Source organism: Sander lucioperca, chromosome 2, assembly GCF_008315115.2.
Source record: "Sander lucioperca isolate FBNREF2018 chromosome 2, SLUC_FBN_1.2, whole genome shotgun sequence".
NCBI lineage: Eukaryota > Metazoa > Chordata > Actinopteri > Perciformes > Percidae > Sander > Sander lucioperca.
Genome location: NC_050174.1, coordinates 39,812,198 through 39,827,125, shown reverse-complemented (window position 1 = coordinate 39,827,125; position 14,928 = coordinate 39,812,198). Strand labels below are relative to the sequence as shown.

Genomic DNA, 14,928 nt, shown 5'->3' with positions numbered 1-14,928 from the left:
TAAGCACGTCAGCTCTGTAAATTCAAAATTCAAAGGCTTTGCTCATGATCTACTATTATAATTTCATGGCTCTGATGTTGAATTTTATGCATGTTGTATAGCTGGAAATATACACATGGAGCCAGACAGCGAGTCATATGTCTGTGTCATACGTTTCACTCTCTATCTCACTTTGAATGAAAACTCAAATGAAGCATAAATCAGTGAATGAAATATTCTTGTAATGCTGAGGAGCAAGTAATGAAAAGATTCCATTCTCCACAGATGGAAGAACTACTGGATACGAGGAGTTCTGTCTTTAGCCATGATTTCAGGCTTTTTTCTCATCATCTATATGGGACCTGTCGCTCTTATATTAGTGGTAAGTGAGAAGAATTAATACTGTAGCAATTGTATGAGTCCTCAATGCACTAATCCTACTGTCCATTATGTACATGTACATTTTTGTAATTACAGCTGATATTTGTATTTTCTGATGGCTGAACAGAGAGATATTAAAAAAATGCTATTGAAAATAAAACAGTACTGACTCTCGGCTTGTTTCTCAGGCTGAGACCTTCTGGTTATATTTCTGCTCTGTTCCCATCATCTGACGTAGGTCATGACTGTCCAAATCAAGTGTTTCCAAGAAATCATCACCATCGGCTACAGAGTTTACCATTCCTATGAGCTGCCTTGGTTCAGGACACTAAGCTGGTAAGGAGATTGGATTTCACAGTGAACAGCAGATATACTGAAGATGTCTTAACTTAACTTAGCTCAAATCTCGCTGTAGCAGTTTGTTTTAACTAGTGTTTTTCTTCAGTGACTCAAATGGTGCAGTTGTTTGACCATTGAGTAGTTTACATGCACACCAATATTCCACTATCATTCCGAATATGACATTATGCTGAATTTGATACAGGTCATGTAAACAGCATATTCCGTTTGGATATTCCGAATTAGGCCTTTTGCTGAATTTAGGATATGTGGGATATGCTGGTATTATTTGGATTTTAAAGGTATTCTTTGGACAATTACAGCGCATTTGGAATATGCGTCTCAATCGTGGTTTTTACCGCAGTTTACGGCCACTTGCCTGTTTAAGGCTTATGGTCAGCTCTGTGCGTTACTATGGCTGTTGTACACAAACCAACTAGCCTAACAGTTTGCAAAGCTGCGGTAGAGATGCCTGCCCAAAAGAAAAGAAGGAGAAACACACCTACTTTTAAACATTATGAAAGACTTGGATATCAACCTGTTTGGATATGCGCAAACATTTCAACGGTGAGATTTTCAAGATGGTGGTTGAAGGAATGAAAGAGGGAGGCTGTGTTGGCAGTTGGCACGGTCGAACAAGTCCGCCACCGGTGGAAAACTTTGAAAAGCCCTATTTTGCACGGCTACATGTAAACAGGAATATTAGTGGAATATTCACTTTAATCAGCCATATAAACAGCTTAGTCGGAATATCGTCTTTTTTGGAATAAGGGCAAAAACTGGAATACTTGGTGCATGTACTCAATGTCTTGCTCAGAGACACTTCAGCAGGACAGTACGTACGTACGTGTTGCTGAACACACATTGACATTGCACCAATCCCTTTGATCATAGGTATTTTAAAAGGGGGATTATTTGTATTTCAGACAGGAAGTCTCAGTCTAGATAGTCTGTAAAATATTTAGGCAAGTAAGGATGTTTCAGGGAATAAGATGAGTGTTTGGTCTGATGCACTATAAATAAGATTAGTAAGTCCTTTGGAACTTTTTTCAGATGAAAAAAACCCATAAACAGACCAGGAAGTGCTTAGATATAGTTATGTAATGTATGTATTTTATTTAGCCAAAGCAGCTGCATGAGTTTAGACAATATTTCACATAAATAAAAATTTTAATTTCTTAAAGGTATCAGAAAATATATAATTTTGGTACATGTGGAGAAACCGTATCAACACTAGTAGAAAAAGAAAAAGAAATGATATCCAGCCCTACTTTTACATCTGGGCTGAATGGTCTATATTCATTCCGAGCCGTCTTTTATGTTATAATAATATGTAAGTATATTTAAAAAGCCAGAAAAGGACAGAATCTCTCTTTTTAAAAGTAGCATTTCATTTGTTAGCCAAACTCCATTTAACACTCCTGGTCCTTGCCTTGCCTTGCCTTTGCATACACCGCCACAGTACGGAACAGCAGCACTCAGTGCAGCCAGGAGCAAAGGTCACTGCCATGTTGGAAGCAAATGAAGGCTAATTGAAACTTGCCCCCTTTACCAAGGCCACTCATAAAAAATCCACACACACACACAAGAGGTCAATGTACAGCAGGACAGAAACACTGGTAGACATTCAGTGACCCACACAACACACATCGGACACAAGAACACTCGTACATTAGCACCCATTACAGATTGAAGTGCACAAAACCAGAATCTCTTGCATACGGTATATACTGTACACAGATAAATCAAGCCTAACAACATTGCCCCTTGCCTTTTAAGCACACAAACACAATGAGGAAAAAAGAACAAAAAGTGGGAAGAAAAACTAATTCCCTCTGTTTTTTTGCCCCAGGTACTTCCTGATATGCGTCAACTACTTCTTCTATGGGGAAACTGTTGCGGATTACTTTGGGGCTCTGGTGCAGAGGGAGGAGCCTCTGCAGTTCCTGGCTCGCTATCACCGCTTCATCTCCTTCGCTTTGTACCTCGCAGGTGGGTCTCGCCTTCAGGACAGCGCGACTGCTGTATCTGGAAAAACACACCCGCTCTTTGGCCCCTCTGCTTCCACTCCCGTTTTACTTTTAAGTCTGGATTAGATTTGACCAGATACAGCATGTGTGTAGTAGATTCTTGATACAAATCACATTACTGGGGAGAAAATTAAACAAAAAGAAAAGCAAAGACCTCAGGGCGACTTGCAGTACAAACTCATGAGTTTACCAACTGATTTACAATGACCTCTCCTTTTTCTTCAGAGCTTTACTGATAGAAGAGTTTATTAGGCGGTTTATTGTTCTGGTAAACTGCAGCCGGATGTGCCATAAAACCACATACATTGAGCTGTGGCTTCTAGATACTCATTAAACTAATGAGTCACATACATCAATGTGTAAAAAAAAGGAAATTAATAAGAAAGTTTCCCTCCTAATTAAACAATTTTCTTTAATGGATCATACCAGTATTTTTTTTTATTTACACATACGCATAAAGTATTTTTCTATAACATTAAGTAATCATGAATTAATAAGAAACATTCAAAGTTTGGCAAAAGAAAATCCTTAATTATTTATTATGAGTTTAGCACTCAAAGAAATCAGCTGATCAGCTTCATTAAGACTGTGTAGGTGTGGTTTGATCAGGTTTGACTTATCCAATTGATCCAACCAATCTTAATGGGCATGAAAGTACGCAGCATCACTTTTTCCAACTGCGAAAAGCACAGACAATACCAAATGCAGAAATCTCTCATGTGAAATAACTATAAAAGTAACTGGAGAAAATGAGGCCATCGCGCATAATAAAAAGCTGATTTGAGAAAATGTGTTTTTTTAGGGCCTTTCCATATGTGTTGAAAAATAATTACTAGTAACATCAGTAAGCCGCTTTTCTGATTTTAATAGCTGCTGCTGTGGCTGTAAGTTTCCCTCTGGGATGGATGAATAATGGTTCTGTCTACTGATTTCTCAGTGTTAGGTTTCATTCTGAAGCTGGGTGAACACATTCAGTGTTGCTGACTTTCAGTCGACGTCAGCGGCACTTTTCAGCTCCAAGGACGTTCTGTAGTACAAGACAGCATCTTCACAATCTTTTGGCAGGAACGGCTCCCCTGAGGGCCTCCCCAGGTTTATGTACACAAACCTGACACAGGAGCTTTCAGCCGTCAGCCTCCTCATTTCAAATTCACTCTGAAATAAAGTCGGTGTCAAATCTGAATCGTCAAATAAAAAAAAAAAGCCCCTAGATGTTTGCATGAAAGAAAAATGTGAATTGTTAAGTCACAGGAATGCTACACATATCTCCCCATACAGTATACAGTAAACAATGTGTTAAATGTGATGCATATTATTTAATCTACCGTATACTTTTTTTTTTTACTTGGAGTAAAAACTGACAGCACGTTGTCTACTCTTTCACAGGTTTCTGCATGTTTGTGCTGAGTTTAGTGAAGAAACATTACCGCCTGCAGTTTTATATGGTGTGTATCAGCCAAATAACACTCTCCTCTACTCTACTGCTAACTTTCCTATCTATCCTTTTCCACGGCTTCTTACTTCCTGTAATGTCCCTCTAACTGAGAAGGTTTTTTTTAAACCCATCTATCTTGTGCCCTGATGTTGCCATTGTAGAAGTAGTTTTTGTCATATTAAACTGTATTTATTCACAGAGTAGCTGTTCACATTACTATGTAGAATTTGATGATTTTATGCACCACATTTCATTTAATTCCAAACTAACTTTATTAGTAACTTAATGAGTATGTATTGTTATTTTTAATTTATTAGTATTTTACATGTATTGACTCATTTCATTTTCATTCATAAGTTTATTTTGCAGACAGATGTATAGAAAGTGCTTTGAAGTCTCATGAGTGCAAACACTTTTTAGACTTTTGAATTCCCTTGTCAGCAGTATGTACATTATCATAAACCCAAAAGTTCAAAAGGGCGGTTTGGTTAATACATAGTAATATATTTACTGGCAAAAGGTGGCACTTTCTCAGCTTGAATACTCAGTCCTGTTTGGTTTTATTATGCTGCTGTGTTATTGTTTTTTTTGAAGTTATTTCAATTATTTTGTTGCATGCAATTCCGCAAAATTCTTGTTTTAATACGTTCAGAAATGTGCGACACTAGTGCCAAAATGTTTGACAAAGCTTTTCCATCCACTGCCTGCTCTTCTCACACTATCCTATACGTTTGCTTTGTCAGTGTCATTCACTTCGTCTGTCCGTTTGTTTGTATGAATCCACTATTTCTGACACGAGCCAACTTCCGAGCAGGCGCGGCTACATTCCAGTTCAGTGACACTGTGGTGTTTGTGTTTGTGTTTGCCATTCCAGTTTGCTTGGACCCATGTGACCCTGTTGATTGTGGTAACTCAGTCCCACCTTGTCATTCAGAACCTGTTTGAAGGAATGATCTGGTAAGCAGCACACAGACAGTCCAGAGGAACACGCCTTGTTGTCTCTGACTATCGCTGCACGTGTGTCGTCACAGTTGTGTTCTTACTGTCGTGGTTGCTCTTCATACAGGCTTTTAAAGTAATGCAACAGAAAGTAGAATATATACAAATTAAGCATGTTATGTTTTAATGAACTGCTTTTAGTAAAAAAATAACTATTTAGATGAAATATTATTTAGTCAACTAGAGTCATAATAATCACCTTTTTATTTTCACAATTTATGTAACACATTATTTTTTCCTGCCACAGTGGCAGTTATCAATTCATAGTGGAGTAGACACATTTTCCAGCCACAGACAGATTTCAGCTTATGGATGGTTTAACATCCCCCATCACCTCTTAACATTGTGGAAATTCCATTTTCCAGGTTCATTGTCCCGATCTCCATTGTGATATGCAATGACATTATGGCCTATCTGTTTGGATTCTTCTTTGGGAGGACTCCACTGATCAAGGTAAATCAAATATTGTCTTATGATGTTCTTGTTTTACTGATTTGATCTACATTTAGTGCCTTTACTACTGTCTTTAAGAAGTGCAAGAGTACAGAGAGCATACATGAACAGATTAGCGGGGGGGGGGGGGTTAGGTGCGGCATCGGCTGTGATGCAGGTGTTGTATCAGACTCGGTCTATACCAGTTGACCATGAACAGATTCGGGTTGTTTGGCTCCATATATTCTCCAGCACATCTCTGCCACTCAACAGCAAACTGTTCTCTCATCAGCCCCGAGTCGACCGGCAGTGTTTCAGTCAAACAAACCTGCTAATAAATAACTCCATTTTGTGATACAGACATGTAACGTGAATTCTTTGAAAATGACCAATTCTGTGACTTTCTTAAACTACTTTCTAAAATTGGGTCAAACTCTACTCTTAAATTAATCCATTTGTATTCTTTTCAACTCTAGATTAAATACAGGGTAAGTGTGTGAAATAGACTTTTGACGATGGCTACTGCTGTACATCATTCAACATTAGCTATTCAGTAACTGGGACAGCAGGATGAAAATATGTTTATTTTAAATCCCATGTAGCTTGTGGTGACGCTGATGTAATTTTTATGTGAAAGACAGCCTCTGTTTCTGTCTCAACCCCCCCCCCTCCTGCAGCTCTCACCTAAGAAGACTTGGGAGGGCTTCATCGGAGGTTTCTTTGCCACTGTGGTCTTTGGCTTTATCGTGAGTACACTTTATTTGCTTTTCAATTCACTCACATGGTCCGTTTTTCTTCTTCTTGGTAGCCTTGCTAGCTTGTTTAACTTTGAAGAAAAAGATTAACGGTAGAGAAGCACATGAAACAACTGTCTGGAAAATAATTAAAACACCTTAAACGAAGGGAAGAACAGTACATTGTGTAAATCAACCTGCCTATGGCTCTATTTGGTTTAGACAAATTATGATTGAACAATGCAAAAACTTGCAAATGTCAAAAGGATCATTATTAGAGAACTAAAGACTTAAAGGTTTCCCCTTAAATCCTTAAAAGTTTAGGTCTGTCATAAAACAACAGCATGTTGCAGTAACAGACATATCTCAGCTATTTATTTTTTTTATACAAAATGAGATGGTATCTGCTAAGCTTCTAGTGTAGATTAGAAAGGTTGTGACTATTTCATCATGCTCACTACTGCCAGACAATGTGGTAGTCTCAGCAAAGAATGTTTTTATTTTTATTTTTAAGATTTAAAGGACAATTCCGGCGCAAAATGAACCTAGGGGTTAATAACATGTGTACCCAGTCGACCGTTCTCCGGGACATGTTTTCATGCTAATCGAATGTGTATTTAGCTTGAAACAAGCTAGCGTGAACCAGTGATTAGCTGCTAACGCTACCTTTCGGGGCACAGGGTAAATAGCTATTTCTATACCACTAACAAGGCTCAATGCTTCGGTTTACATGTAGGGACCCTCATTATGCTACCGTTGAAGTGTAGTGCTATTTTGAGCCTTTTTAGTGGTATAAAATAGCGATTTACCCTCTGCCCCGAAAGGTAGCGTTAGCAGCTAATCACCGGTTGGCACTAGCTTGTTTCAAGCTAAATACACATTTGATTAGCATGAAACTGGTCCCAGAGAACGGTCAACTGTGTACACATATGTTATTAACCCCTAGGTTCATTTTGCACCGGAATTGTCCTTTAATAACATGGAAGCAAGCAACCAGGAAGGGAAATCATTTTCCACATTTACTGACAACTTTCACTATAAGTCATCGATGTTGATCAGCATGTAGTCGGTGGAAATTTGAAGTGAAGGTTGCACAAAAGCATGATCCTTCAACAATTTTGGTGCTTTTAATGTTGTCCAAATACGGAGTTATAAGCGGATCTTTACTTTGTGTCTTGTTTGACCCTCAGTTGGCCTACCTCCTGTCTCAGTTCCAGTACTTTGTGTGTCCTGTGGGCGTTAACAGTGAGACCAATGGGTTTACAGTTGAATGTGAGCCTTCTGACATATTTGTGATGCACGAATACACTCTTCCTGCTGTGGTACAAAACACACTGAGATGGGTAAGACTTTTGTTTTTTTAATCTAAAATTGTTTGCATCAACTGAGACCATTTGAAATATAATAGATGTTCTAAATTAGATATTTAATTATATTTTTAAACATTTCTTGTTGTGCAGATACAAAATTGTTTTAAAAAAAAACAATAACCACACTTCAGTTTTTAAATTTTTTTCATATTTAAGCTTGTTTAGAAATGATCTGTTCAACACACAGACATGCTAAAATCACTATAATACATTACAGAGATGCCTGAGCATTATTTAGAGTATTTCTCCTATGCCAGTACCTGGAGAGAGAAGATCATAATGGGGCATTTATCAATGTTTCTCCTCATCTCTCTTTTAGAAAACGGTAAACCTGTACCCCTTCCAGATCCACAGCATCTTCCTTTCATCCTTCGGGTCTCTCATCGGGCCTTTCGGCGGCTTTTTTGCCAGCGGCTTCAAGCGAGCCTTCAAAATCAAAGTAAAGCACATCTCTTCTCCTCTCTTGTCAACAAGCTAACTTCATCTCTGATTGACTTTCTTCATTGGGGATGTTGTTTTAGTCTTGTTTCCCTTGTCTTTATGTACCATTTTATTTATTGTTTTATCTTCCACTCGGTACAGTTTTCACTTTAATCTGTTTGTCAGGTGAGATTTGAATGTGCACATTGTTTTTCATTTTCTTGTCACAAATTAGTAGCTTACATCTCTGCAGTCTGTAAGTAAATTCACTCAGCTGGCTGGAGCTCCACCTCAAGCTACAAGCTCACAGACACCGAGAATAGTGGAAGGGAGACATTTGAATATGGCAGAAACTGGTTGGACCACTTCAACTGTGGTGAAGGTCAGAGATTTTACTTAAAGTGACAGGTATCTTAGCAACGCTTTGCTTATTCCCTCACACAGCAGGGCACAGTCATTACTGCAGGCTATCAAGGTAAACTGCAGCCTCCTGCTGTCAGCCACTGAGCAGCACCACTGCTGTCCCTCGGGTTTCAGCGCCTTGTTTAAGGACTCCCAGCTGTGAAATGTCTGTGTAGTCGGTGTTTCTGAATTTCGCTGACGGCCTTTGTAGCATATCTCCACCTAGTGACACCATATGTGTTTGACAGGTGATCCTTGCAAATTGCCGCATGGAAACACCCAAACAGCACCAAAAAAAAAAAAAAGAACGAAGACAATAATGAGATTAAATCATACTCTGCTAACCACATATACATGTCACATAGGGGTGGGAATCACCAGAGGCCCTACGATACGATATTATCACGATCCTTATGTAACGATACGATGTTATAGCGATTTTAATTATATTGCAGTATTCTTCGATGTATTGCAATTTATTACCTGTTTTCCAACTTTAAATTATGTCCCCAAAGGAAAACTTTGTCAACGTTTTATCTAAAAAGATAAATTTCGTTAAGTTTGTTCATCTTACCATCTAGTGGACTGAAAAAGCAATAGATTTAGTTATTTCAGTACTAAAAAGTTAAATTCTCATGTTCAATTTCTATAATAAAAGATTGATTCTTGGCGTCCATGTATCGATACAGTATTGCCACGGGAAATGTGGTGATACTTTGCTGTATCGATTTTTTTCCCGCACTCCTAATGTCACACCTGTTAATCCCAGGCTCAGCATGTACCTGAGATGTAATGGCACCCTGCTCTCTCTTCTCCTGCAGGACTTTGCTAACACCATCCCCGGCCACGGTGGCATCATGGATCGATTCGACTGCCAGTACCTGATGGCCACCTTCACACACGTCTATATAGGCAGCTTCATCAGGTAAGAGGAGGACTGGAGGCTGCGAGGGAGAGGTGTCTGATAGTGAAATCTGAAATATGTGTTATCAAGTTCCTTACAGTCATTTCAAGTTTCATAAGTTTGTATATTAGTTCTCGTAAAGCTTCAGATGACGGTAAAATAAAAGGAACACTTGTGTGTCAGTGTTTACACTGTGTAAATTAGCCAGCAACTAGCAGACCTTTATCTAGCGGCTTAATCCCAACCTAACACCGCGGTGAATTTCAGACTGCATGTATGTTTTTTCAGCTTAACGTCGTTGAAACAGAGACTCGCACTGAGCTGAAATGGAAACACTGCACTGGAACACGTGTCTTTCGGTTTAATAAAAGGCATTAACTTTTAACCATTCTGTTATTCTACAGTATTGGAAAAAAATGAATATCTGAATCTATCTGCGTCCTGCTACGTCCAGCTATGCTCTGCTGTGCCACACTACATCCTGTAACGCCCTGACATGAACTACGACTACCATTTGTAGTCACTGTTCCATTATCTTTATTGTGACTATTATTGCCACTGTTCATCACACCCCCAACCGGCACCGTCAGACACCACCTACCAAGAGCCTGGGTCTGCCGAGGTTTCTTCCTAAAAGGGAGTTTGTCCTCGCCACTGTCGCACTAAATGCTTGCTCTTGGGGGAATTACTAGAATTGTTGGGTCTTTGTAAATTATATAGTGTGGTAGTAGTCTAGTCTATCTGTAAAGTGTCTCGAGATAACTCTTGTTATGATTTGATACTATAAATAAAATTGAATTGAATTGAATCCCAAACTAAACACTCAAATGTTTTCCTCAAATACTTGAAAGTGTAGGTCTGTTGTCTGTCATAAAACAACATCATTAAATCCCACAGTCAGTGTGTTGTATTAGAAAGCGTTTTAGAACCTCTGGTGCATCTGAGCTGCTGGGTTTATTATTCCTAAATTTTTCCAGTTTCTTGTACTGGTTATAAGATGAAGTAGCTCCAGATTTGGGATTCTTTACACTCTTGTTTCCATTGTGGTCACATTTAATTGTTTGTCTTGCAGGGGACCGAACCCAAGCAAGGTGCTACAGCAGCTGTTGATGCTTCGGCCTGAACAGCAGCTCAGTATTTTCCACACTCTGCACTCCCAGCTGAGAGAGAGGGGCATGCTCCCCCAAGCTGCTGCCCAGGCTGAGTGAAAGATGGTCAGCTTCACAGGGTGATGACTGCAGAGTGTGTGATGGTTTGGAAAGTTTGTGTAAGCATGTGCACACACAGAGACACACACATACACACACACACACACTCTTAGGTATGGCTGTATGGTGTGTGATCCCAGGCCTCTCTCAGAGCGTCATCCTGCCGACTCTTCATTTGACTTCCAACCAGCTCATAATCACGACTTTGAACCTGAGGTGACTCTCGAGTGTACGTGGAATAACCTCGTAGTAAAAAACAACAACAACACAATACCAACGACAACAAAATAGGCGGCTTTGTTGCTTTCCACTTGGACCGGCACATAATCTTCAACACGCTTCACGAGCGAACAGGCAGTCCCCATCCTAAAAGCGTACAGACTGAAGATAAAATGTCTTATCGAACAAAACGGAACCTAAAGCACATAGCTTTCTCAGTGCAGGTGGATGGTGGATGTGCAGTTTCCCTGTGGACAGACAATATTGCACTGACTTAAGCTGAACAAAAGGATTTAAAAAGATTTTACCAGCATAAACTGGGCCCAAAGTGTTGGGCACGTGGACCTGAGATACAGCAAACAGACTGTTGAGACTTGTCTTTCTGGGGTTTGGGTGTGGGCGAAGCAATGATGCAGCAGGGTTGTCAGAATACTACAGTATAGACACTGTTTTATATACTATGCTCTATTTAATGGTCCTAACCTCACAGCATAAGAAAACATGTAGCATGTACGCAAGTCCTGTCTTGGGCTACAGCTAACTTAGCCATGTTTATTCTCTTCTTCCACAGAGGGAACTTTAAGCTTTTAGGTTTCTGTCTAAATCTAAATAACTTGCACAAATAAAGTCAATCCAGATTGACTGTAGGCATGTTAACGCAAAAGCTAGAGCATCAGCACTCAAGTTAATGTATTGTACATAAATATACTGAATATATTTAGCTGCACAAATACGTAATACATACTAAAAAAACAAAAAAAAAACACTTTTTAAACTATGAAAAATGATATGCAAAAAAGAGATGTAACTCATTTGTAGCCTTTAGCATGAACAAATTAGATTTTTATGAGGTAGGGATGTAGATTTGATCTGAGGTTGCTGCTCATTTAGAGGGTGTGCTGGGTGAACCTATACAAGAGATTGGAAAAAAAGTATTTAAAGGAATAGTTTGACATTTGAAAACATTTGTTGCCGAGAATTAGATCAGAAGATCGACACCAATCTCATGTCTGTGTGTTGGGTATGTACCTTGAGCCGTGAGGTGAATAGCTTAAAGTGCTCATATTGTGCTCATTTTCAGGTTCATAATTGTATTTAGAGGTTGTACCAGAATAGGTTTACATGGTTTAATTTTCAAAAAACACCATATTTTTGTTGTACTGCACATTGCTGCAGCTCCTCTTTTCACCCTGTGTGTTGAACTCTCTGTTTTAGCTACAGAGTGAGGCATCGCACTTCTGTTCCATGTTTGTTGGGAGTCGCACATGCGCAGTTAGTGGACTTTGGGCTTTTTCACTTTGTAAACCTATAACATGCACAAAAAAGATATATAACACAATAAAGGAAAGGGAAAAGCATAATATGAGCACTTTAAAGACTGGAAGCATGGTGAAACAGCAAAGTTCTAAAATCGGCCTACCAACACTTAACACAATGTTGGTGAACAACAGTTGCATGCAGTAACTTCCCATAGTTGTCACAGTGACGACCAAACGCGCGCAGCTACCTTGGACGCTATGGACTACATTGGATTGTAAATTATCACAAATTGATTATCTGTTGTTCATCAAGAAAGATACATCACATGAAAACTTTAAGTTGTAGTTTTTACATGTTTGTTTGTGTACGGATTAAACAAGCTATGTGTTAATTTGTGAGCTGTTAGAGGCGTAACGTTGAAGAACGGTAGTCAAGCTTTTTCCTCCTGCTTCCAGTCTTAATGCTAAGCTAGGCTAATTGCCACCTAGCTCTAGAATCCATACTAAACGCACGCACGAGCGTGATATTGATCTTATCTAACTCAGACTATTTTCCCAAAATGGTGAACTATTCCTTAATAAAAAGAAAAAAAGACTGCTTCCTTTATCGATTTAACCAATGATTTTAGTTGCACTGAGGGGGTGGGGTGGGGTACTTCCTCCGACTCAATGTTTGTCAGACTGTTGAAATAAATATCTTGCTATTTTAAAGTCTTCTCATGCATTAAATCACTGTTAAATTATTAAGTTTTGAATGTAGTTTGCAATATAAGACCTGAGTACATTTGGAGCCTATATACTGTACAATATGTGTACTGTACAGCACTGTATTCACACATATCTTTAAGTATATACAAAATCTGATGGCCGGTGGTTTTATTTGCAATATCTTATGCAAGTTGCAGTTTGATTCCTTTAGAATGTGGATTCGATCATTGAATTCTACAGGAAATATGCGTTTATGATGTTCACCAGTGTGATGAATAAGACGATGCATTATAAGCGTTTTAAGAGGCACCTAGTCTGGCTCAACGGATGTACATTGCTGGGATAAAGCCTGACTGGATGTCCCTCCACTCTCGCTATCTCCGCTATCAGGGCTTAGCGCCGCCCAGTACGCTTGTGATTGAGACCATAGAGCAGCGCTAACACAGCGCTGTAGAGATCGGTCTGGCAATGAAGAGGCACCAGACGGGGCCGATGAAATTCCCTGATTGAATCCAGACCTTTTTAGAGAGAAATGTTTACCAAAGCACTGTCTGATTAACACTGATTTCCTTCCGTTATTGAAAAAGCTCCAGGGCCTACGTCCAAACATCTGTCTCCTTTCGACATCAAAAAACTGAAAAAAAATGAGGCGAGTTTGGAACTGGGCTGCAGACTGGACTGCTAACATTTGCATCCGTGGCCTGTGCAATGTTCTGTTCACTTCCTTTAGTTGTTGGACGAAGAGGATGTTTTAATGTATTTGTCCAGTTTGTTTTGTTCATGTTTTCCTCATACATAGAAGTGCATTTTAGGGTGTTTTCCATTTAAAGTGAATGGGGGTGCTGGGTGGATTTTTGGGACCAGCTGTATTGTACTGTATAAATGTATAACTAAAGTCTCCATCTGAGGCAAAACCCACACTACTGCTTTACAGGCTTGTCTGTGTCCAACCTACATACTGAACATGATAAGGCAAAGCATGTAGACATGTGGACAGTGTTCACACTAAAGCAATCAGACCAAAACTCAACACAAACAGCAGATGGTCAAATATTTAGATTTTTGTTTTTTTAATGCTGTTGTCTGGAGTGTGCCACCAGAATAATTAAACATTGTTATTGGTAAATTAATCAAAAGCATTAAAAATCAATGAAGTTATTTGAAATGTTTACATTTATGCTATTTCAAAAACTTTGAAACATGGAAACTATAAAAAGTTATACAATTGTCATCTAATGTCTCAAATAGTGTTGAATGAATTTAAAAAAAAAATGTACAAATGTTTCTGCTTTTATTAGTTAGTTTACATTTAAAATGACTTAAATTTAAATACTTTTTAATCAGTCAGTTTATTGTTTTGTCTACAAATCCTCTCACTTGAGGAGAGTTTTTGAAGGATAATGACTCAGTAAATAGTTTATTAAAATAGTTGCTAATGATATGTCAGTTAATCAATAATCAACTAATTGTTTCAGCTCTAGTTAGAAGACATGCAAACAAAATAAGAGAAGAAAATTGTACGTATTTTGCAAATCCATTTAAGAAATTTAGTTTTAAAAGACAATAATGAAGTTAAACTATTAATTGTCAAAATACATACATTACTTTATACAGTGTCACTTAAATGCATGAGTGAATGATTGATTATAATTAAGTGTATTATTCCATGGGCACACTTTAGACTCCACAGATTTACAGTTGTAGTTCAAATTCGATCGCAGTTGTGTGGACTAATTTATATTTTTATTCAAGTTATGAAGGTAAAACACTTGTGGTACACAAATGTAAAGGTAGGGAAGAAAAAGGTAGTTTAAGTAGCCCAGATGTCAGGTTATGATGCACTGCAGATGTTTGGTTGCTTGTCTTTTTTTAATTTATCATGTTTGTGTATGTTTGATTTGCTTTGAGCAGAAATGTTTTCTAATGAAGATCTATAGCTTTTGGAGTGGATATGATTAAAAATGACACTGAGGAAGTATGCTGTTAATAATAGGGGCAATACAAAGTCATGTATAAACCAAATATTGATACCTGTTAGGGATATTGTAAAGCTGTTTACTGTATGGAGGTGAAATAAAGAATTTTTTTTTCTTTAAATTGGTGTTTGTC

At 38.5% G+C, this 14,928-nt stretch overlaps 1 protein-coding gene across 3 annotated transcripts in view; it reads left to right on the top strand.

Annotated features, from left to right (window-relative positions):
• The window catches only part of cds1 (CDP-diacylglycerol synthase (phosphatidate cytidylyltransferase) 1), a 35,121-nt gene extending 20,208 nt beyond the window's left edge, over nucleotides 1–14,913 (top strand). Inside the window, exons 3-15 of one of the 3 annotated variants that reach the window (XR_004105969.2) lie at nucleotides 265–361; nucleotides 599–696; nucleotides 2,552–2,691; nucleotides 4,116–4,174; nucleotides 5,039–5,121; nucleotides 5,529–5,616; nucleotides 6,273–6,341; nucleotides 7,520–7,672; nucleotides 8,019–8,138; nucleotides 9,343–9,446; nucleotides 10,498–10,692; nucleotides 13,407–13,933; nucleotides 14,363–14,913. Coding sequence is in view for 1 of the 3 variants with exons in the window: in XM_031305198.2 (XP_031161058.1) it covers nucleotides 265–361; nucleotides 599–696; nucleotides 2,552–2,691; nucleotides 4,116–4,174; nucleotides 5,039–5,121; nucleotides 5,529–5,616; nucleotides 6,273–6,341; nucleotides 7,520–7,672; nucleotides 8,019–8,138; nucleotides 9,343–9,446; nucleotides 10,498–10,633 (1,147 nt within the window). In the remaining 2 variants the exon portion in view is untranslated. Of the gene's footprint in view, nucleotides 1–264; nucleotides 362–598; nucleotides 697–2,551; nucleotides 2,692–4,115; nucleotides 4,175–5,038; nucleotides 5,122–5,528; nucleotides 5,617–6,272; nucleotides 6,342–7,519; nucleotides 7,673–8,018; nucleotides 8,139–9,342; nucleotides 9,447–10,497; nucleotides 11,778–13,406 lie in introns of those variants that run through there. The other 2 variants (XR_004105968.2, XM_031305198.2) reach the window with 2 other exon arrangements.
• The last annotated feature ends 15 nt before the right edge of the window (nucleotides 14,914–14,928 follow it).